The 23,630-nt window shown below is 42.4% G+C and overlaps 1 protein-coding gene across 2 annotated transcripts in view; it reads left to right on the top strand.

The window, feature by feature from the left end:
• Positions 1 to 1,588: 1,588 nt before the first annotated feature.
• Positions 1,589 to 23,630, top strand: part of tcf7l1b (transcription factor 7 like 1b) — a 32,267-nt gene continuing 10,225 nt past the window's right edge. The window contains exons 1-4 of one of the 2 annotated variants that reach the window (XM_037778253.1): positions 1,589 to 2,456; positions 2,552 to 2,624; positions 2,725 to 2,852; positions 20,595 to 20,675. In XM_037778253.1, the coding sequence (XP_037634181.1) occupies positions 2,271 to 2,456; positions 2,552 to 2,624; positions 2,725 to 2,852; positions 20,595 to 20,675 (468 nt within the window). In that variant the 5' untranslated portion in view covers positions 1,589 to 2,270. The remainder of the gene's footprint in view (positions 2,457 to 2,551; positions 2,625 to 2,724; positions 2,853 to 20,594; positions 20,676 to 23,630) is intronic. The other variant, XM_037778254.1, reaches the window with a different exon arrangement.

The following is a 23,630-nucleotide window of genomic DNA, read 5'->3' as shown; positions in this document are numbered from 1 at the left end:
GGGCTTGTCCTGACATATAAGAGGCCTGGCTGTTCAGAGGCTTGTTGCCTCACCCTGTCATGCCTACAGTTGTGCCATAATGGGCCCATGCTTATCCCAGGTGTTATTGCGCTTGGTCTTTCCCAGCGTATTGTTTTAGGACACACAGACGTGCAATTTACATGATGGCAGTGTGTAATTATGACTTTCTCACTAAATCCTGGTCTGTCATTTTCACACAGATAGATGGAGGCAGTTGTGGTCTCAATAACATAACAATAGGCACGCCACATGATAGACTGCTGCTTTAGTGGACCTAAACTAGTAGGGAAACACACAAGTTGTGTTTCATCCAGGGCTGAAACTACTAATTATTTTCATTGTCAATTAATCTGTAGATTATTTTATCGATTTAATCGATTAGTTGTTTGGTCTATGAAATGTCGATCAGTGTTTCCTAAAGCTCAAGATGACGTTCTCAAATGTCTTGTTTTGTCCACAACTCAAAGATATTCAGCTTATTGTCACAGAGGAGTAAAGAAACCAGAAAGTATTCACATGTAAGAAGCTGGAATCAGAGAATTTTTAAGTTTTTCTTAAAAAACTAACCAATAGATATAAATACATAATAGTTCAACAACTAATCGATTAATTGATAGAATCGTTGCAGCTCTTGTTTCATCTCAAGGATACAGGCCGATTTCTCCTAATTATTTTTTATATATTCGGCATTATTATTATTATTATTATTATTATTATTATTATTATTATCACCATCATTATTATTGTTGTTATTATTATCATTATTATTATTATTATTATATCATTCATATTTTAGTTATGTATTTTATTATTATTATTATTTTTATAATTATTATTATTATCATCATCATCATCAATACTACTACTACTACTACTACTACTACTAATAATAATAATAATAATAAAATACACAACTAAAATATGAATGATGATAATCATAATCATAATAATAAACAAAAATAAAAAACAAATAGAATAAAATAAAATAATAATGACATTTATAATAATTAAATAATAATAATACATAAATAATATAATCCTCCTCATCATTATTAACATTATTATTGTTATTATTATTATTATATCATTAATATTTTAGTTATGTATTTTATTATTACTATTATTATCATCATCATCATCAATACTCCTACTACTACTACTGCTAATAATAATAATAATGATAAAATACATAACTAAAATATGAATGATGATAATCAGAATGATAATAATAAATAAAAAAAACATATAGAATAAAATAAAATAAAACAATAATGATATTTACATAATAAAAATAAATAATAATAATCCTCCTCCTACTCATCATCATCATCATTTATAAATTAATTAATGACTATTAATCTGTTTTGGTTACTGTATTCCACCATGTACAAACCTCCACTATTCTGTTGAAATGCCCTCATTTCACTGCATGAGCTGTGCTGTGCTGTCTGTGCTGTTGCTGTCTGTGCTCTGGTGGCTTGAGGGTGAAGAATAGCTGATCTCCATGGTGGTGAATGAAGTGTCGGTTTTCACTGCTAACTCCTCCTCCTACGGACGGACGGGCTGCGCTTTTTCTTCCACTTGAACAACCAACCAAAGTAGTTTTTCAGGGCGCATTCCCCGGCAGCAATGTGGAGGGAAAGGGCGACCACAGCCAGCTGAACAACCTTTTTTATACACTTTACGCTTTTAATCCTCTTTTTTGTAAACTTTTACTATAGAAAACAAGCGAGTCGTCGGTGGAAAAACAAGCGCGTGGAGAGAGAAGTGGAGAAAAACTGCAGTCTGTGTTTTTTTTTCTCGAGCCATTGTTTTTTTTTCTCACACATGGATATTAGGAGATGAACTCGGACGTGTTTTTTTGTTGCTCTCCAGTAACCCTTCCTCGGTCGGTAGTTGTATGCGGTCCCCGGGCTCAGTAGGAGGAGGAGAGACAGTCCCATTCCTCAGCAGCAGAGACACAACAAGGAGAGACACACAAGTTGTCCACAAGCTGCAGGAGGAGACCAAACTTTGCCAAGTTGCTGCGCATCCGGCCGCCGCTGCAGACGCCAAAATACGCAACTGTGTGTCGCAACTTTTAACTGTGGATTATTATCATGGACCACGGGAGCACGTTCAGAGGATGAAAAGGATCTTTTGAAACATTTTTTTTTAGTAGTTTTAGTTTAACCACGCTTGGACTACACACAGAGAAAAAAAAAGGTTATTGTTATTGCCTCTCCTTGATAATATCTAGTCTTGCAAAAATGCCTCAGTTGAACGGAGGCGGTGGGGACGATTTGGGAGCCAACGATGAGATGATCTCGTTTAAAGACGAAGGAGAGCAGGAGGAAAAGATATCCGAAAATGTGTCAGCGGAAAGGGATTTGGATGATGTGAAATCCTCCTTAGTGAACGAGTCGGAAAACAACAGCAGCTCGTCAGACTCAGAGGTAAGGATACTGCAAATATATGCGCATATGTAGTAGAATAACAGTGTTAAAAGTTTCAATAGTTCCTATATGTGTGTGTTTCTCCTCCTTGTCAGCAAGCAGAGAGGCGTCCACAAACCAGACCAGACTTAGAAAGTTATGAGAAAGCAAGAGACTACTTCAGCGAAGGTAAACACATTACATTCAGTGCTTTTTGTGCGTAAAGCTGCAAGTTTAAGTCGCCTTTTGTGTGCCTTTCTTTACTGACTTTCCTCTCTGTACTTTGCAGCACTGAGGAGGCAGCAAGATGGTGGCTTTTTTAAGAGTCCTCACTATCCAGGCTACCCTTTCCTCATGATCCCGGACCTCAGCAATCCGTACCTATCCAATGGTTCACTGTCTCCGAGTGCACGAACAGTAAGTGTCTCCTTCTTTAACTCTCTTTTTTCCCCTTCGTTTTTCAGTGTGCAAACTTTTTTTGGGCCGTGCGTAAAAGTTCCTTGTGCACTGCCAGACCGCCATATTCCCTCCGAGTGGCCTCTTCAAGGAGTACTAACTACTTCTTTGTTCTTTTTTTTTTTTTTTTGGGTGGTGGGGGGATATAAATTTCTCCCTGTGCCACCCACCCTAAGACAAGCCTTTTCCTTTTTGACAACTTTTCACTCAGCTCAAAGTTCAGATGCATTAGTCATACTTTTTTTTTTATTATTATTATTTTTGAGTGATTTATGGGCAACTCCTTGTCGAAAATATCCTGCAACACCCATGCTGCATCTTGATTACACCCTTAATAGTGACCTCTTATGTGATTTCACTACTTACATTTCTGCAGTGTCGAGGCTAGTATTCTTCTAAAATGTATTTTAGAGTTATATATTTTTTAAATCAAAAGTTCAATATAATATATGAGACAGAGGGGATAGTCACCATACTGTACACTTTCTACAATGTCCATGTCCATTATGAATATAACAAGTGCATTCACTTAGAGGAAGAGTTGAACTTAAAACAAATTCTCGTTTTTCACTTAATATCCGGTCAGATTATTCAGAAACTATGAGGAGATAACTTGGCAAATTCCTGCAGTTTATAGTTAGCATAGTGTGCAGATTAAGTGCGTAAACTTAATTTGTTTTTATAAGAACATAAGTGAATAGTGAACTTTTAGTAACGTTCATTCTTCATATATTTTTTAAGTTGCTTTCCTATTTGTGCTTCTGTTTCTGTAAGGGAAGCTTTTTTTCCTATCAGCCCTACAGGCTGTTTGCACACATTCTCTGCAGAAGAGTTGAAAAAAAAGAAAAAAAAAAAGAGAGAAGCTTGTTCCTGAAGTCATATCCTACAGTCACAACAATGTAATACCTCGCTTTGACACACATGGGAGGCATTTCGCTGCAGTGTCCGTGACAGCTGTTGTCCAGAGACTTTTCTAAAAAGTCTAGATAAGGTTGACAGCCTTGAGTGAGTGTTGTTGATGCATCCATTTACTTGTTGCACATCACATCAAGCTGTGCACGAAGCCGTAAAGAAAGAGCTTTTAAACCAGTACTGATATTATTATTATTGTTGCATTGGTTTCACCAGTATAAGCCATGGATATTGCATATTAAACATGCCTTAACAACAGGTTAACAAAGCGTGAAGGCCTTACACTAATTCCACACCAGTTGCTGCAAACATGACTAATGAGGTCACATTAGAAACTTCATGATTAAAAAAACAACCTTATTTAGGTCAAATAACGTTTCATACGTTGTGAGAATGAGTATTCCAAGCAAACATGCATGATTTTAAGCAATTTAACCACCTAATATTTGTAATGGTAACCCACTAAATGCAATTTAACTATGCAAACTTCCTTGAAATAATCCCCGCTGGAGAGCTGTGTTCCTCCGAGCTCATCCATCCCCCAATCCATGTCACATCCCCCCCCCAAAAAAACAAGTACTTTCGTTAAAGCCTGGCAGGCATCTGACTGAAAAGACGCAACCCCCCCCCTTCTTTTTTTCTGTCTCCTTTTCACTGTTCCAGGCCCACTCCCCTCGCCTCCCTCTACCTTCCATTCAATTAGAAAGGCGTTAGTTGACCATTGTTATTCTGAGCAGTGTCTTGATGGCTTCATTGGAGGTCTCCATTGGGGCTCATTAACTAAATGGCTACTCTGCCCACACTGGGTGATACATACCACTGTGTAGATCGAATATCTTGTTGTTTTTGGCCTGCCAAGAGTTTCGTAGGGGCTAATTTTAGAGATAAACATGCGGGAATGTGAACGCATCATAGTGTTTTGTGCTTTTTTTTTTGAAGGATTTTTGCAGGGAAATGTTTTTGGTATAAACAAGAAACAAGTCTTAACTAACTTGAGTACATTTTAGCAGCCAATCTGCTTTGTTGTGTCTCTTGTATGAAACTTCCTTGTGTTTTTTTTAACCAGCAAAAGTTGGAAATTAAAATCCGTTGTTCTTGTGACTTGAGGCAAAGTAGCAAATAATTGGGAGAGGATTTAAAATTGGGAGGTATAATCCCCCCCCCATGTTGGAAACAGAAAAGAACGAGGTCAATGGGACAGAGTCGTGAGCTGACTGTGTCAATCATCAGCGTGGCAGAAAACATGCAGGCAGACAATGGCTGGCATACTTAGCACAGGCGTCTTAGGGTCCTCCATATTGCTCATGGCTTTAGTGTGAACGCAGTGAATTTGATTGATGAGTGGTTTCGACTCAGCACCATTTTAGGCTCGCATTTCTGGGGGTTTGGTTTGTTTACACCTGTGGACACACTTAGATGATATTGACCAGCACCCACGACTGGCCAACAACTTACCACTATGCATCATCATTCTTTGGAATACGCCGATTGGCTCAGGAGATTAAAATCTCCCCTCAGGGTAACCTTATTTGTGTTGTCGCCTCTTACAAACAATCCCAGCAGTTTATTATTATTGTGTGTGTCTTGGAAAGCCCTGTAGGGACTGACAGATTTGTTTTATAAGTGTGGTGTGGTGTGGTATGTGGTTGTGCTGCATGAGACACATTAAAGTTATGGCTCTCGAACGGATCATGTGACTAATGCCGGGCCGATAGAATCCACTGACTCCTGCTTTCATTTCCAGGTTCCAGTTTCATAGCTCGGAGCGTAATGTAAATACTTTAGTAATTACAGATAGAACAATGTGCATGTGTGAGGCTCCCTTTTTTACATTTCCTGCATGAATCTATTTACAACTCCCCCTTCCGGTCTGACATGTTAGTAATTTTTGCGTAATAATGAAGAAGTGTTATGGATATATTCCGCACATATCAGCATACGAGGTGTTGCTCAAGAGTCGTCGTGCAATGATTTCCCCCTGCAATGTGCAACATGATGAAGGATTTGAGGCCCTGAACTTTTAAATTTGGATGTGGCAACCCTATCATGAGCAATGAGAGACAGGCCTACATGGGATCAGCGCAGAGTTCCCCCGAGGGCCACGCATAACTGATTTAAAGCCTGCTCAGAGCTGACATTCTGCTGTAATCCACTGAGAGCTGAGGAGGAGGTTTTATGTTTGCAGAGATGTTCCACCAGACTTCTGCCTGCTGCTGTGGCCAGAGAGAGAGGGAGAGTTTATTCCTCCCAACCCAGCCAGCAAGACAAATCCAGCTTATTGTTTGTCAATTCATTGATGTGATTATCGCCGCATTGTTCCCGTAGTGACAGGCTAGTGCCACATTTAATTGGTGAGCACACACACACACACACTCTTGCTTGACGCCACCTCTTGTCAGCTTCATCAGCACTTTTAGATAACTCTCGCTCGTACATCATCATCATCGTCGCCAAAGAGCGAAATGCCTCTTGTGTGTGAGAGGTGGCACGTAAGCGTAAGAGCCACTCAAATATATCTTCATCAAATATACGCAGTGTGGGACGCTCCGACTCTCGAGCATGATTGTTGAATAGAAAATTGTTTGGGATTGAGATATGAATGGAGAGCTTGTATGAACATGTCGGTGGCTTATGGTTGCATGCCTCTCTGACTTCTTTTTTTTTTTTTTCCTCCGTGCTTTTGGTGCTTAAAAATGCGCAGACAAAAGAAAAAGTCAACACAGACATTGTCCCCCTGAATAAAAGGGCCTCTCCCTGCATAAGCAAACGCTGTTTGTGTGGAGGTGTCTTTTCATCAGGTGGCTCACAACTTGGCATTTCGCTCACCTTGCAGCATACGTGTGTGCACACTTGCATCCATGCGCTGCACGTTTGTGTGTGTAAAGTGTGTGAGTGTCGGGGGGGTTGGTTGAGGGAGGGGTGGGGGTTGTTCAGGTGGATACTTTGCAACAGAGGGAACAGTGTACAGGGCTCACTTTCTGACAACCCTCAGCGTTGTATTCCTGCATGTTAGAGCGCAAATATTTTTTCAACCAAGCGCTGTGTCAACACAGCTAACATTTTTTTGACCGGGTTTATAGTTTTTAAAAGATTTTTTTTCCTTCAAACACATCGAGATCAGTTTAGTGGCACTGTTCAATTAAAAGCAGATCGCGAGCAATAAATGCCATCGCTGGCTCCCGCCTGGAGTGATTAATTTGGGTGATGAACTCCGTGCTACGGCTCGAGGAAATTAAATTTGGCAAAAAAAAAAAAAAATTTTTTTAAATATTAGATTAATCTTGATTTAGTTTAGTTTTTGAGATGTTTGGACTGATGTTTGCACTTTTACATTTGAAAATAGAAGTATTTTAATTGATATCAGTCAAAAGTGTGGCGTATTTCAACAGTTGTGTGTCACAGGGGTAATCAAGGTCAGGTCTAATTAGTGCAACACAAACCATTCACAGTGGTGATTATATCGCCAGAACGTGTTACAAATGTTCCAAATTCCACGCCTTTATATATAAATCAATCACTGTGTGTATCTGACACCAAATCAGTAGATGTCACACTAATAATCTGCAGCTTTAGTAGCGTTCACAAACAACCTTTCTCATAGAGTTTTACAGGAGCGTGTGTTTCGTTTTCATGCTCATGCTGACTTCCTAACATCACTTGTATAGAACTGTGTGAAATGGTGTCAGTCCTGGTCTGTATCCTTCCCTCTTTGGTCTCTGTGGAAAGCATGAGCTGGCGTCAATTCCTCCCACTACCCCGTACTCTGCTAGTTCACTACCTAAACCCGCCCGCCCGACATTAGAAATTCTGTTTATAGCGCTCTCTGGCTTCTCGAGCGCGGGGCCCATCAGGAGCATCTCAGCACCCTTTGAGGAAAAGGATAACCAACATCTCCCCTCTCCAGCCGCAGACTCCCCATGTTCAGTGACATCAATGAATCCCTTTGATGTGCCAAGATGAATATGTGTGCAAATGTGTTTTTATCAATTAATGTGTTTTTCTCGTTCGCTGTGTTTGGCCAGAGCCGCTGCGCAATTCGGTACATTGCTTTCCCCCGTGGACATTTGGGTGAACTTGTGTTTGAGTTGAGAGACATTTTGGCCAAAGGTGAACATCTCTAAACACACCTGAGTTCACTCCGAAAAGCTCTGCTTTTTTTCCCCTATGGCTTCGTTCAACATCCAAACAACAACAAAACTGTTGTAGAGCTAGATATTAAAGGGGAACTACGCCCATTTTCAAAATTCATACATGTTATTCCTATGGTCTAAGACAGTCCAAAACATGTCAGTAAACATGAACAACTCTCTCCCAAATACAAAAACTAGAGTGCTAAACTAAAACTTGTGATGTCATCGGGTATAAAGTGTGGAACCGCTCAATAGACTATGAATAGGGAGAGATGTTATAGATGACACTGAGAGCACCCAGGGGAATGATCTGAGTATATGGGGACTTTTTCTGTTTCACAACTGACAACATTACAATAGAATAAAGCTCATTTGGGTATAAAAAAAGAAAACAAACATTCTGTGGGTCAATAAAATCAGTCAACCACTCATTGTCTATGGAGCAGCTCCAGACGTTATACCCTATGACATCACAAGTTTGAGACTTACTTCTCTGGTTTCTGGCTTTGAGAGAGAGTAGCTCATGTTCACACATCATCAACTTTCCCAGGCCATGGAAATAACATATTGGAAGTCTTAATTTAGGTGGTGTTCCCCTTTAAAGCCTCAAAAAGCAGAGGAGTTGAGCTTGAAGCAATTGAAGTCCAACGCTTGCTATCTCCAGTCCTCCACAGCTGCTCATTATCAAAAAAAATAAAAACTTTTTGCTACGAATCGAAGCTCTGGGAGATGGGGATGTGGGAGGTGGAGACACGTATCATGTGTCATGTGAATACCAGCTTAGTCATGTCTGTTCTGTGGTCTTAACCTGGAGCCCCGGTGCAAGGCGGGGGATGGGAGGGCGACCACAGTCCTGAAACTATTTGTCCTGAAACTTTTTCTGATCATGTATTCATCGTTTAACTCATTTAAATATCCCTTTATATCCAAACATGAGCAGCTTCTTCTCTTTTTTGTCAAGTCATAAGTTGAATATATTTTGTTTTTACGTTCTGTTAGTCAGACTAAGTGAGTGATTCGAAGGCAACCAATGATTGTTTTCATGATCAGATGAATTGTTCTAATCGTAAAATAGTGAACAATCTAACTGATAGACAGGGGGTGGGGAGTGGAGACATTATGCTGCGCTGCTGGACTGTCCCATATAAGTGTATGTAGCCCTCTCATGGCTATAACCACTACTGTTTAGTTCACATAAAGAAATGTTTTCCCTCTCTAATTGTACCTTAAACGCTTCACTCCATGCTAATAAAACGTGATTGTACAGCAGGAAGAAAAAGAAAATGCTCTAAACAGGGTTTCATCAGTCTGGTATTCCAAGCAGCTGTTTTCAGTTTAAGCACTGCAGGCAGCAGGAGAGAGAGAGGGAGAGAGAGCGAGAGGGAGGGAGAGAGGGAGGGAGCAGGCAGGAGGAGAGATTGTTGATGAGATGTGGTGGTGGGAGCATAAACTGGGGCAGATACGGGTCCTGCTATTCCTTTGCCTGTTATCCCGAGGTGGGCCGGCTTCCAGACCTTGAGGCACTCACTTATCTGAGGGATTCTGTCTCCCACGGAGCGCAGTTTTCTCCACCGTAGACCACAATGCTTTCGCCGTTCCCCTTACAGTCACAGCCCAATCATATCATGCACATGTTGCATGATCAGTCCTACTGAGATTTGTATCACGCGTCTCTTCGGTTCACGTACAAACGTGTTCTTTCCTCGCACCGGGTCTGTTAAAGGCCATGTCATACGGTATGTGCGTAGCATCATACTAAATTAAGAAGTGGATGGATATCCGTCCAAGGAGGAGGTTAGTTGACAGCGAGCAGAGCAGCTGTTCTTCTGGTTGAAGTTATAAATCAGTTTGGCTGCTTCCCACTGAGTTTGTCCCTGTAACGGTGGAGCAAGTTTGGAGCGCTCACGTCCCCTGACGGACGCATGTCACGTCAACACATTGCACCTGCATACACCTGTGACCTTCTGATTTGAGTTAGCTTTAATTTATGTAGATTATGACTTCACTGGTTGTGCCTCTCCCTCTTTTATTTATTTCATGTTGCAGCTATGTTTCACTTTCTATGAAAAAAATAAAGATTAAAACTCACACATGCTATAAACTTACAGCTGTAAGTGATGATGTAACCGATGAGACTGGCGTGCCATCTGTAATCTGAATTTAGCTCCGGCTCTAAAAACACAAGTAGAGTATGTAATGGATCGTATGTTTGACTACATAAATCTTAAACGGCGCCATGGGGAATTTTCCATGTTTTAATACATTTATATAAGCGAGAGACGTGTTAGTACTATGCGGTTACTTTTACTAAGTGTCTTAAATACAAGAGGAAAAGATGAGTCTTACGATGTTGTTGTGGAATTAAAACTAGTAGCAACAGTCTTTTTAACTCAGATATTTTAGCTATTATTTCAAGTGTCAGTGTGGTGGTTTGCATAATGTCATACAAAAAAGTATAGATTTAAATTTTTTATATTTTAATATTTTCACTAACATTAATATACTGTTGTTTATATGACTTTTTGATGAAGTTATGAGTCTGATTTTTTTATTTTTTTTAAGTTAATGTTGGATAAGACTATTTTTGGTTAAGGATAATTGTCTTTAATTGTAACTGTAATGAAATATCATACACATAAGCACGATTTTCCCATTAGGTCAGCCTGCTCGTCCTAATATTGACAAGAACGTAACCTTTGGTTGCCCCTTGCTTTCCCCAGTTACTCTCATAAACCAATTGTACTTGTTAAGAAGTCACAATGTTCTGCGGAGCAACAAATTCGATTAAAGCCGAGCAAAGGCACAATTCATCTAAAATGTGTAGTGTCTTTATCTGGGACCAGACTTGTGGATCCTGTTAGAATAAACAGCAGAAGCAGCAGAAACTTCAGATATTTTGACACTGGCCCGCTGCCACAGAATATCACCCTTTTCTGACCTTATCTGCCCAATTTAAAATTATGAGGTAATGGTGATTAGTAATGAGTGATGGCTGTTGTCGAGGGCCTTGTGCTCCTCAGACATAAGCCACTCTGTGGTGATAAAGGGATTCCCCTTGTGCCTGCCTCAGATGATCAGCATGATTAGCTTCCTTTGTTGGGGTGATTTTATCATTTGACATACTCAGGTTTGTTCTATAAAATGTGCTTGTATTGGATGATAACGATGGACGTAGGAGGGTTGGATGGCAGCTCCGCATCCTCCGCTGACGTAATCCCTCATCCATTTACATGGCTCTATACCAAATCCCTACACATGTGACTGACTTATTTGCTTCAAATTTAGAGTAGCTACATTAGAAAAAAAGATCTAATCAGCCCTATATGACATGGAGTAGGCCAAGGAGCCCTTTTGTTTGATTTGTACATGGGTTGGAGGGGCTGGCTATTGGAAATCCCTGAAGCAGGCTTTAGGGGCAGGTCTGATTCTCGTGTGAAATGGGAAGGCTCTATAGCTCTCGGCTGACTTGACTGGGGCTGTATGGGTGTGTTGGCAGGGGGAGCGCCGGTCATGAATAGGGTCTTTGACTACCTCAGACTTGCCCTGAAAGGCAGGACAAAGACCCTAGGGCAACGGCTTAGAGCCTCACAGCTGAGCTACAGAATGCTTGGCCCAGTCTTCCTCCCTCCTTGCCTGATTTAAATACTACAGTGGCTTTCAGCATTCTGGCGACGGAGGCTCGCATTCACCGCCGCGCATTTACCATCAACTTTTCTCTCTGTTTTTGTTTACAGTGCACTAATGCCGTAATCCATTGTATAGAATCCATCAGAGGTGCTGGTGAATACGCATCAGTGACTCTCTCGAAACCCGCCCGAAGATTAGCTTCATGTTGTTCGTATTACGCAAAATTTACTTGGATGCAGACTAACTGCTGGCATATGTGTGCATCACCGCTAATCACAACCCTGCTCGTTAATTATGGAGTTTTTTTTTTTTTTTTTTGCTTATCTCCGTTCAAGATGGAGATATTGGCAAGTAAACAAGACGAAACTCCGCGCGTACCACTTAATTGCTTGATTATTTTTGACAGATATCTGCACGACTCGTCAGGCATCGAGATTTAGTTCAGAATATAGCCATAAATCTTTTCTGCGGAGTTAATGGGGTTATTTGAGTCCTGTCCAGACACTCTCTCCCCACAGAGTGTCTAGTTTCAGATGTCACTCAGAGCTTTGTTTGCCCCCCAGGGTGAAGGGTTAGAGGTCAAGGTTCAGGGCCAGTTGGCTGAGTGGCCACAAAAGCCCAGGCTTCCCCTCAGCACATCCGATCCTTCTTCTTCCACACCAGCAGCCCGCAGCCACAATGAAGGGATCGGTTTGCAACATTTGTCTTTTCTTATTATAACCTGAAATTAATTTTCACTTATGTCAAGAGTGTAATTATAAGGTTACAGTTCAGTTTCACAATGAGGTCATAAAGCTGTCTTTGGTTTACGGCTTGAAACTTTCTCAGTGGAAACTTGTGTAATTATGCAGTTAGAGTTTTGGAATGGTGTTGTTGCATTTACTGTCCGGCTACTGTGTAAGCTCACTATTACACATCCTTTATTTGGTATTACTCGCATGATTTGAACTTATATTTCTGCACACACCTTGTTATTCTCTATCAAGAATGGCACATCAGCAGAAATCTCACACCCAAAAAAAAAAGTTCTCCTTTTCTTTGTTCGAAACACCTCCGAAACACAACCTCACCCGCATCAGCCCCCACCCACAAACTCAACTTTTCTCCCTGCCCCACCACCACCACCACCCAAACATGTCCTCCAGCCAGGTTTATTATGCCGTTTCACGCAGACCAAAATTGCAGCTGCATGGAGAACAATCTGGAGCACATTAGCTCAGGCGCTGTGATTTATAAATTGTTTCTCAGGCCATAAATCCCTGCTGTAATTGTGCACAAGCACCCCTTCTCTTTCTCCAGTCACTCCCCCTTCGCTCTCCCTCTCTCTCTCTGAGCAGCTTACAGTTCTCGGGTTAATACTAATTGTTTGCAGAAGTGTGCAGTTTGAATTGAGTGGAAGTTTGTTGCATTGTGGCGCAGATTTGGGGGCTCACAGAAACAGCGAGGACAGCAAAGATAAACTTTCTTTTTTGTTGTAAAAACCTCTTCTGTCACGTGGTGTGAGCTTAACGTCCAAAATGGGATGTGAGCGTTTTGTCTTCAGCTCCATGTTGCTGTGGTTCATGCTCTGCATTCCTGAATACTGTGTAATTGTAAGGGGGCCTCTCCTAAACTCTGTCCCTGGGAATTTGATATTTACAGCAGCCCCTGATCGTAATCACCTTGCCGTTCTCATTAGATTGTATTGGAACTGAAAGATAGCAGCAGCTGTATATATTGTTTTAAATAGCCATGTCCAGTCTTGAGTTCTCAGTGGTCTGGTTAATGTTATGAAAAAGAAAACTGGAACAGCTCATATAAATCAATGTTAGTTCCTCAAAAACATAATGTGTTAAAAGCAATTTATTCAATATTGACAGAGCAAAAAAAAAAAAAACTCCCCTGCTTAATGTTTCTACTCCATTGTTTTGCTTTCAAGAGACCTGATGAACCTTGAAGAGGTAGGGGGACCTCATGACCCAACCTCATCCCGCCTTGTGACTCCTCTAAAAGCATTTTTTTTTTTTCCAAACCCCGTAAACCTATACGTTCTTACTGGAAAATGTATTCTTTACAAAGTTTCACACATGTAAGAAGATCCCTGGTTGTGAACGTGAATTTGAATTTACAGCCAAGCCTATCACTAGATCATGATTTAGCACTCAATATCACTTGGCGCAGCGTGATGAAAATGAAGCCTGTAGATTGCAGGGGAATGACTTTTACAAATGGGTTAAAGGTATAAAAATGTTTTGGCGACGTTCCAGACCTCCCTGCAGTCTGCTGACAATACGCATAACTAATCCCGGGGAATGTCATGGTAGTAAGTCGCACGCTTTGTGGCACACTGTGGAAGTTTGAGACGACTTTTGGGAACATTTTCTTATTCAATTAGATCTAGTCTAACATATCAAGCGTATATGTCAAATGAGATTAGTTTCAGTCCTAAAAAATATTATTTTTATTGTAGTTTGTCTGATTTAGTCTGTTAGAAATGGAAGATGATAGAATTATTTTTGATTCTTGCCCATTTAAATCAATTGAAACATTTTTCTTTTCTTCCCTGATATGCAGATGACATGTTGTCATATCCCTTTAAATGTCTCCAAAAGTGTACATAAATGATGGTGGTTTTTAATTTCTAACAGTCAGCCTCTGTGTCCCTGTGCAACGGGTGGGGGTGGGGGAAGGGGAGGCGGGCGGAGAGGAGACTGAGAGTGGAGTGAGTGGAGTTAGCGGTGGGGTGATAGGGATGTCAGGTAGTAAAAAGTGAGATGAGGCAGGGCCCAGGAGTCTGGAGATTTGCGCCTGCACTCGGAGAGCAAACACAGGAGGCATCTGCAGGCAGCTGTGTGTGTGTGTGTGTGTGTGTGTGTGTGTGTGTGTGTGTGTGCTGCTGCTCAGGGCAGGGGGGTTGGGGGTGTGGAACTGGGTGGTGGTGTTGGGTGGTGGTGAAGAGAGAGAGAGGAGGAGGGGGGTGGACTTGCAGAGTGAACACAATCAGCCCTCTGTTTTCATAAGACTTGTGGTATGTGAGAGCAGAAACAAATGTGTTTAATTTAGGCCCTTTTTTCTCTCTCTCTTGCCTTCTCCACTACACCCACTTATGCCCACCTCAGTCTTTCAAAACTGACTTTTTTTCCCCTTCACGATGCGTCTCCTGCCTCTCCTGCGACTGTCAGCTGCTCTTAGGAAGTTTTAAAAAAGAAACAATCACCCACTGTGCCCCCGTCAGAAAAACAAACAAACTTTGAGACACACTTTTAGCAGACGCGCTCAAATTTACTCTTTCAGTGGGGGTAAATATTTATCTGCAGTTTCTGGAAAAAGAAGAGAAAAAGATTATTTTTATGTCTTCGCAGAGAGTTTGGAGTGATTACCGCGCTGTGGTATTTGCCCCTTTCGGTGTACGGGGTGCATGCTGGATTATTGCCTCCTAAATGCCTTGGCAGGCTGCTCTGTATTATATTGGTAACCCATGCTGTCTCCAGTCAATTTGTGTTTGGTCATAAATGAAAAATTCAGGTCTCACTTGTGTGTCATTGGCGTAGACTTGGACGCACACACACCTACGCTCACACACACATTTGATTTCTAAGTCGAGCTTTACTGTAAACATCCAGCCAACCGCTGGTAACCACCTCGTGTTCTGGAGTTAATTATACAGACGTTTACGGCTGTGAATTTCAATGAAACGAGGCTACTCCCCAAACAATAAAAAGTTGTGTTCCTGCGCGACTGGACAAACAATGCCACAGGACATGGAAAAGGACGACATCCTTTGACATATAAGGTGTAGCACGTCTTGACAGCAGATCACACTGACATTAAGCGGAGCGGTCCGTGACAATCGAAAACAGATCTCCCAGGTACGGGAAACCACATAACTGACTGCACATAATTGACTTGAATAGCTTCGCACCCTCCTCTCTGTCTTTATGAGATGGCCTTGCTCTTACCAGATGCGTAATTATTTTCTTGTGTGCCTAATTATACAGTGAGTTTTATATGACCTGCAACAGAATTACTCACTTATTCCTAAGTTTAACCTCAGTGAGGACCGAACCGTTCCTTTAACTGCGTCTGATTCAAAAGTACCTGAAAGTCAATGAGACAGAATAAGAACTTCATTTAAAGACTCGTACGAGCTCTAAAGCCGTGGATACGGGAAGCAATAACTCAGGATCATGTCATGCAAAAGGAAGAAAAAAGAAAACGCCTGATACAAATAATTGCATGAGTTGCAAAAATGCAAACTCCTGCTGAAGTCGCAGCTCACTCACTGGGACAGACTGTTAAAGAAGCTCTTTAGGGGGGTTTATCTTGGCCTTGTATTCTGTTAATGCTGTTTTATGACTGAAACAGCAGTAAATTCACTCCCAGGACTTTTCAAATAAACCCAGTTTGCTGGCCAGCTCAGCCTTGTGCAGAATATGCATGAAGAGTCATGTGACGCCATCGCACATTGACTTTTTTTTAAAAGTTGAATATTGGAAATTCTTTGCAGTAAATGTAGACTTTAACATGCCATAAGCATTTTTCTGATTTTGTTATAAATTACATACAGTTTTTTCTTAGTGTCCTTTAAATTCCATATACTATATATACCCATATACCTCATATAGACGTGGATGGAGCTGCAGAGTGTGTAACCATCTTGGAAAATCTTGGAAAAACCTTGTCGCTGTGTTGTTGGGACCTCCCTGGCGCTGCCTCCCCTCTTCACTCTCCTCTCTCCCTCTTTGCACTAATAGTTCTTTTGTGTACAAGAGCATGTTAAGAGGCCAATGAGCCTGGCCTTAATAGGCCACGTTGCCATAGAAACCACAGCACTCTGGATGTCTGACCTTTGACCCAGTTTTTTTTTTTTTTTTACTGGCTGTGAATAAGAGTGCGGGACGACCAACCGGGTCACAATGGAGGCCCGGCAAACTGAGGGAGTGCCCCTGTCATAGTCACTTAACTTCATTCCTCTATGGGCTAATGGACACTTCAAATGTGGTAGCCATTAGCAGGATGCTATCTCCACTGCAGGACCACAGCCTTCTCAGGGTTAATATAATGTAAAGAGACTTGGCTGTATATGTAATTTAAGCCATGGGCTGAGAAATGTAGTCCGCATAGAGTTTTTTGCAGGTACCTTAATGCAGTTAGATGAAGCCCACTAATAAAAAGCCAGGATCAGAAATCCAGGATGGAAAATACTTTTTATAATTTCTCCACCAGTTGCACCCTCACCAAAACATATTTGCTATTTCTTTCTCTTTGTATCTTCCTTTAAGATAGCTTTAATTAATAACTTCCTCCCTGACTAATCTACTTACTTCATAGTGGACCGGATAATAGGACATGGTCCCCATTCAGAAAAATTTGCAGTGGCCCAGTAGTGCATTGTGGGTCCGACCAGCTGAGCTGCTTGTCGTTTCCCCATCAATTACACACTAATTAGCACAATGACTGCCGAGGTTTGCTTAAGAATTGTCACTGTAATTGCCTCTAATGTCGACAAACAATGGGCCTTAATGCAAACTCTGAGACAAGGCGGGGGCTACTTATCATCATTGTCTTTAATGGTGTTGCATGCATAGATCAGGTTGAGGTGTCAATGGCCCCCGCATGAGCAGGTGATATCAGCAGAGCAAACCAGGGAGGGACTGTTGTGTAGGGGGCCTGACGGGGCCATTGTCTGGGAGTTGCTGTTCATATGGGCAGGGGACGGTAATTAACACCTCAGCCAAACAGCAAGCTGTGCGGCCCATTTGTTTTCTGTTGGGGGGTAAAAGAAAACAATGGGGAGGGGTTCTCCACACAGTTGGTGATTGACATTATCTGCTGGAGCGATCCGTGGAGGCATTCCTGCTGCTGCGCTATTCAACACAAGTTAGGCGAAGCCATTTCACAAGCGTCTGAGCTGCCACTTTATTATTCCCTCTTCTATTTGTTTGACTTTGTTTGCTCCTGACTTGTTGAGTTAACGCAATTTGGCATGAAATGCAATAACATATAATCTGTTTAGATAGTGTTATCTGCAGTTTTCCTGAATCAAGAAATGCATAATTATTGCACATTTTATAGAATAATAAATATAATCCTACATTAATATTATTTTTAACTTTACTTTTTGACAGTCATTATGACTTCTCAGTGCGGCCCTGAAGTCGTCAGACAGTAGCAAGTAAAGTTTGGGATTTTTTTTTTTCTGTCCCTTTGGCAGAGCGTCTGACTTAGTTCGACAGCAAATGTCCAGACATCTGTCTCTTCTCCGCGCTCTGATGTTGGCCTGCAGTATGGCACCACACACTTCAGAGATGACAAAGACTCTTGGCTGTGTTTTCCTTCGCTCTGTGAGAGCCGATGTAACAATTAGAACCCAGCGCTGGCAGGCCACGAGCCCCAGAGCATATGTTGCATTCTCTGTGTTCAAAAAACCAAAGGGCTCCAGTGCAGCCTTTTTGGAAAATTTCAGCGGCATCGTTGCCACCTTTGTCGCATCTGGGTCCTGTAAAAGTAGCACATTCTACTGATGTCTATTCTGGGTGTTGGAGGCAGCGGGGAAGGCTGGAAGACAATTAGAGAGCTGTGAAAATGGATCAGCTAAACTTCACTTTAGTTGCACACTTCTTTCAGTAGTCCGTCCGAGTCTGTTTACCAGAGCTTCCAGCTCCCATGTTGAAACAGACATTGCTATGGGCCCCGACCATATGTCTGTATTTGTTTCTAATAAAATAAGGGCATCTCTGAATATCCTGCAGTTACACTAATATTAAAGTATCTCCTGTATTTAATGTCATAACTATTTGAATCATCCATTTTAAGTGCTTGCTCTGCTCTAACTTTTTTTCTTACACTTCCCTTGTGGTCTTTTTTTTTTCACCGAGAAAGTTTTTGCTGAGCAGCATGGCCCACAATTCCTCGCCTTTTGTTTCCTGAAACAACTCACACCCTCCCTCTCCTCCCTCTCATGTGTTATAGTGAGTGCTGCCGTAGTCTGGACTGGAGCTAATGTGACAGTGTGCGGCTGGCATTACCTGGCTGGATGTTTCAGGGAGAGTGTGTGTGGTGAACAGTTGCTCCATAGGGCACGCTGGCAATTAAAAGAAAAGTAGGCGCTCGGAAAAAAAAAAGCGCCTGGGGGCATGTTCCTCAGTCCTGGCAGAAGCTGTCAAATAAGGGACGGATCGGGTGGGAGAGCCGGGGTGGGCACGGCCGGGCAAGACCAAACGCTCACAATAGCGCTCGTTTCATTTGTGGAAGGGCTCATGATTGACATAGATTAGACAGAGAAAACTGCATTGTTTTGGATTTTTCTCTCCGGAGAGCAGCATTCATTAGGCGCCATGCACACAGCAGAGTAAAGTTTCAATGGGGAGCTAGCAGCCTCTAAAAGCAACTGCCTCCTGACAGTTGTATGGACTTGGGCCCATTAGTTGGAACCTACGATTCAGCCTTGAGCAGTATAGTGAAAATGAAGAGGGCTGATGTCAACTCCAAGAATTTCCCCCCTTTTTTTTCACAGGGAAAAAGGGTCCCCTTCCCCCTTTCCTCGGCGCTCTGTTGGACCCCAGCTGTCAGGAAACAATACCCTCTGCCTGCTCCGACAAACTCATTCCTGAAAATGTTTTTTTTTTCCTCCTCCTCTCCCTTTTCCCCCTCCTGCTATAATGTCTTTTCCATTTTTAACCCACAGCCATCCAAGCTTCCTTCCTCCTTACAAACCCTGAGTGATGAATGAAGTTTTAAAAATCACAACCTGAATGCATGACTCCTCCACTTTGCTTGTTTGTCATCATTTATCCCGCAACAACTTTTGAAAAGCGGACAAAAGCTTTGCATATATTCTTTAACTGCTTTCGCCAGTCATTTTTTTTAAATGTCAGATGCTATGTTTTTGTCTTTTCAATTCATCACATGTTTGCTATGGGTGGATGACGTCAAACTGTTTGTGTGGAGGAATTCACGAGTGCAACGCTATGTAAATAAAAATGACAGTATAAGTTGTTGAATAACAACAGAGGATGCATGGGGAGATTGTGTAATCACCACAGAGAGAATTTATAACCCATAATACGCTCCCGTGCCCAAAAGGCATCTTAAATAATGAACTATGATACCTTTATGTCTCTGCGCTACATGGGCCTGAATGAGCAAAACATAACCTATAATATTAAACCCTTTTTAATTAATTTGAAATTGTACCAGAGAGAAAATCCACATGCATGACAAGCTGCTGTGTCCGGTATTTAAACTGATTCATAAACCAGATGGTTGAGCTGTGCTTTTGGAGCTCTGGCTTCATGCTATCTCCATTGCTGGAGGACAGAAAAAAATGCTCAGCTTGTTGTATGAAGCAGTAAATCATAAAAACCTCTCCTCGAGTACACACAGCATTACTCTGTGGCGAAGGGACGGGCAGCGGTAATACGGTGGTTGGAAATCTTTGTGACGTGTGAGAAAAAATAGAAGGAGAGCAAACACTTACACAACCCCTTATGATAACTTTGATACATGTGTGAAAAACAGTGATACTGAAAGGAGGAGGGACTGCGTTTGGGGTCAAAAGGCCAAACCGACGGAGAACGGGAGTTTAGCTCCAAGTCCGCAGCTCGACCTTTTTTTTTTTTTTTTTTGCTGCTCTGTAAACGGGGCTTCCTTCCAGCTGTCTCTTCCCACCCGCTCAGCGATGGGCGCCCACAGCTGGCCTCTTGTTTTTCCTTGACAAACGGCAATTTCACAGTCTTCCACCAGTTCGCCGTGTTCACATCGCTCTCCCTGCTCTGCGCCGTGCCAGAACTCACTGTCTGACTCCGGCAGCGATGTGGGTCTGGTACAGGTGTCTGCCGGAGATCTCTGCGGGCTTGACACCATTCATACCACTTTTGCACGCTTCAGTCCAGACGATTTAGTAACAGTAAATATTAGAGAGTTTTGCTTTTGCTTTTTGGCGTCTACAGTATATCATGTCTACTTTTTTAATGCATTCTTGTATATTTGATGTGTTTCCCTGTAGTGAGTCTGGTTCTGTTGTATAATTCTGCTCCTTTTCTGTCACCCGCAGTACCTGCAGATGAAATGGCCTCTTTTGGACGTCCCTGGATCTGGACTAAAAGACTCTCGTTCTCCAACACCGGGGCATTTAGTAAGTAGACACTCAAAACAAAAAAATCATTATGGAGAGTACCAGGAAAAGTGTGTTTGACAACAGTGCAACATGGCTGGTTGGACGAGGAAACAAAAATATCTGTGTGAACACCAGCAGTGTCCCACCGCTTTGCTTCCCTTATTTTGTGGCACTAATAAGATGTTTCCTCCGGGCTACATCCTACGGTACATTAACCTAATTATCAAGCAAATCATGTAATCTTACTGGGGGAATCAGTTTACTGCGAACCCTATAAATGCTTTAATCAAACACTCAGCATAATGCGGTTATTCACAATAACGAAGTTATAGTTTGCATGTATCTACTGGTTCCCATCCATCCATCTGTGTATAGCCTCCCCCACACAACCCCTACAGCACCCGCAGGCCAACTGTTGAACACACTGTCTGTCTTTTACCACAATAACTCCGCCATAAATCTCTCAAGGTCGAACCTCCTCGCCATTCTTGAACTTTCCCACACAGGTGTGAACTAGTCATCGTGGTGTCTCACTCGGGTTAGACAATGCGGGGCCTCAGCGGACCTGTTTGGTTTGTGGCTTCGCTAAGGGACGTGTGTTCGGGATTGAAAACACGAGCATCTATCTGGCATCTCACCTGCTTGATTGTATCAGGGTGTTTTCTGGTTCGGGAAGTCATGTCAAACAGTGCGTGGAGCAGAACGCCACTGTCACTGCACTTTAGTAAATACAGCCGTTGTGACTCAGCTCACTTGACCTTACATATCCTGGCTCGATGTGCTCGCTGAGTTTGCGGTTGATTCGCTGGATCCCATAATCGCAGCGATGCACATGACAAAGTCCTCATTGAGCGCAGTCAATGGGGAATTGTTGCGAAGGGATGCAGTTTGCTCATGGGAATCCAGGACTGACTTAAGTCTCAATAAAAACCAATTAGATATATCTATTAGAATAAATGCTGACCTGCCGGTGACCCTGTTGATTTTTCTGTGGGACACGGCAGCTACTGTGTCAAGTTATGTTGCAGGAAAACTGATTCTGAGTGGTTTAGACAATGTGGAACATTATGAATTAATCTGTGAATCCTCAGCGCAGGGAAACAGCATTCAGAGAAAAAATCAAAACAGTGAGTGGGATAATAGCAGTTGGATTTAAAGGAAATGAAAGCGCATTGACTGAGGTTGAGTTCTCTGTTTGGTTTGTTTCTGTTCTGTCCTTCAGTGGTTGCTGCTACTTTTCATGTGGCTCTGTGTTGGTGCTTTTCTTTTTTTTTTTTTTTTGTTTGGCCTTCATCTTCTTTGAACGTCATTAAACCAGAAAAGTCAATGCAGAAAGAAACATTGTAGAACACTGAGAATGTGTGGGATCCAACTGGGAGAAATGTTACTCACGTCGTCGGAATAATAAGTAGCCTTGACTTTTGTGCGTTTTAAATATGTGCTTTTTCCTCAAGCTTGCAACGTTTGTTCTATTGTAAATATATTTCAAAATGCTTTTATATCTGCACATTGGAGCTTATAAATAGCTACTCAGGTTCTACATCGATGTTAGCACGGAGAGAGGCTTCTTTGTGCCTTGGTTTCGAATTAAAGTCGATACTTCAGTGCTGTTTATTATGATCATCTTACTATTTTTATTGCAATTGACAAGCTCTAATAAATGGGCAGTCCAAGCCCAAACATCTCAAATGAAACACATCATTTGGCAGAAAAGAGAATACGAGATAACATAGAACTTGTGTAATACTTTCATTTTTATAAGCAGTATAAAGGTAGGGAAGTTCATTGAAAGTGTAACAGCTTTCAGTATGTGAACTAAAAAAGGAAGTCGCCGTGCTTGATCTGGTGACCTGTGACTAGAGGGTCATTTGATTTAGTGGTGGGAAGCTCTAATACCGGGTGCGGCGCACCCTGGGCACGGAGGATAGGAGAGTGAAACACCCCGCTGCGGCCTTACCCTCCACTCTGGGCCAGGAGCCCACATGCCCCTCTGGTGTGCTGCTGCTGACAGGGAGCCAGGCTGATTATGTGCTCATTACTCCAGCCGAGGAGAGAGAGAGAGAGGGAGAGAGGGAGAGTGGGAGGGGGAGCAGCAGCAGGCTGGCTCCCCAGGCCTGCAGGCTCCCCAGGCCCCAACGCTGCACTAATGAGAGAAGGGGGAGCGGATGGGCACACACGGGGGGCCAGGGATTACTGCCCAGGGCCAAGAGGAGCCAGGGAGAGAGACCCGAGGAGAGGAGACACCAGCAGGGACTCCTGGAGCAGACCTGTGCTCCTGCAGTCATTCTGCAAGCATGTGTTAAATCTGACATGGTTGTTTTGTTTTTATGATCGACTGGCACGGATCGGAATATCTGTCAAGATCTGCTTGTAGGCGCATGTACATTTTATATGCATGTCAGCTATGCATAATGTTAGTGTACTGATAAGGCTGTTACAGTCTATTAGTTATAGGCCTGCTCAGTCAAGTGCCTCTGCAGATTAATAAATCATCCGCTGGCGAGCCTCCGCATGCAGACAATGCTGGTATTTTGATTTTTTGGTGAGTGATATCATCTCTGCAGAGATCGATGCAATTGTTGTTGGTGAGCTACTTTGACATGTCTGCTAATTCTGGCAATGTGGAAGGAGATAAGAGGATGTCAAATAGAAAATCAGAGCGTACATCGCCGGATACCAAAGTCCAGGGAAAGAGCGTCGTGTCGCTGTGCAGATTGGGTCCATAAGGCCCGTATGCTAATCGGAGCCTGCTCTGGCCTGAGATCCTCAATTATTCAACAGACAGGTTTGTTTAGCATTCAGTTGGTATTGCTTTTGGTAGTAATGGTGGTGGTGGTGTGGTGGGAGGACGGGGAAGAAGGGAGCACACGCACACATGCGCATGCACACACACGCACACACACACACACATACGTTCAGCAGCACCCCAAAACCCCCATATAGACCCCTGTGTTCAGAGGGCTGCCTCTTCAT

This window comes from Sebastes umbrosus, chromosome 8 (genome assembly GCF_015220745.1).
Source record: "Sebastes umbrosus isolate fSebUmb1 chromosome 8, fSebUmb1.pri, whole genome shotgun sequence".
NCBI lineage: Eukaryota > Metazoa > Chordata > Actinopteri > Perciformes > Sebastidae > Sebastes > Sebastes umbrosus.
This window is presented reverse-complemented; position numbering and strand designations above follow the sequence as displayed.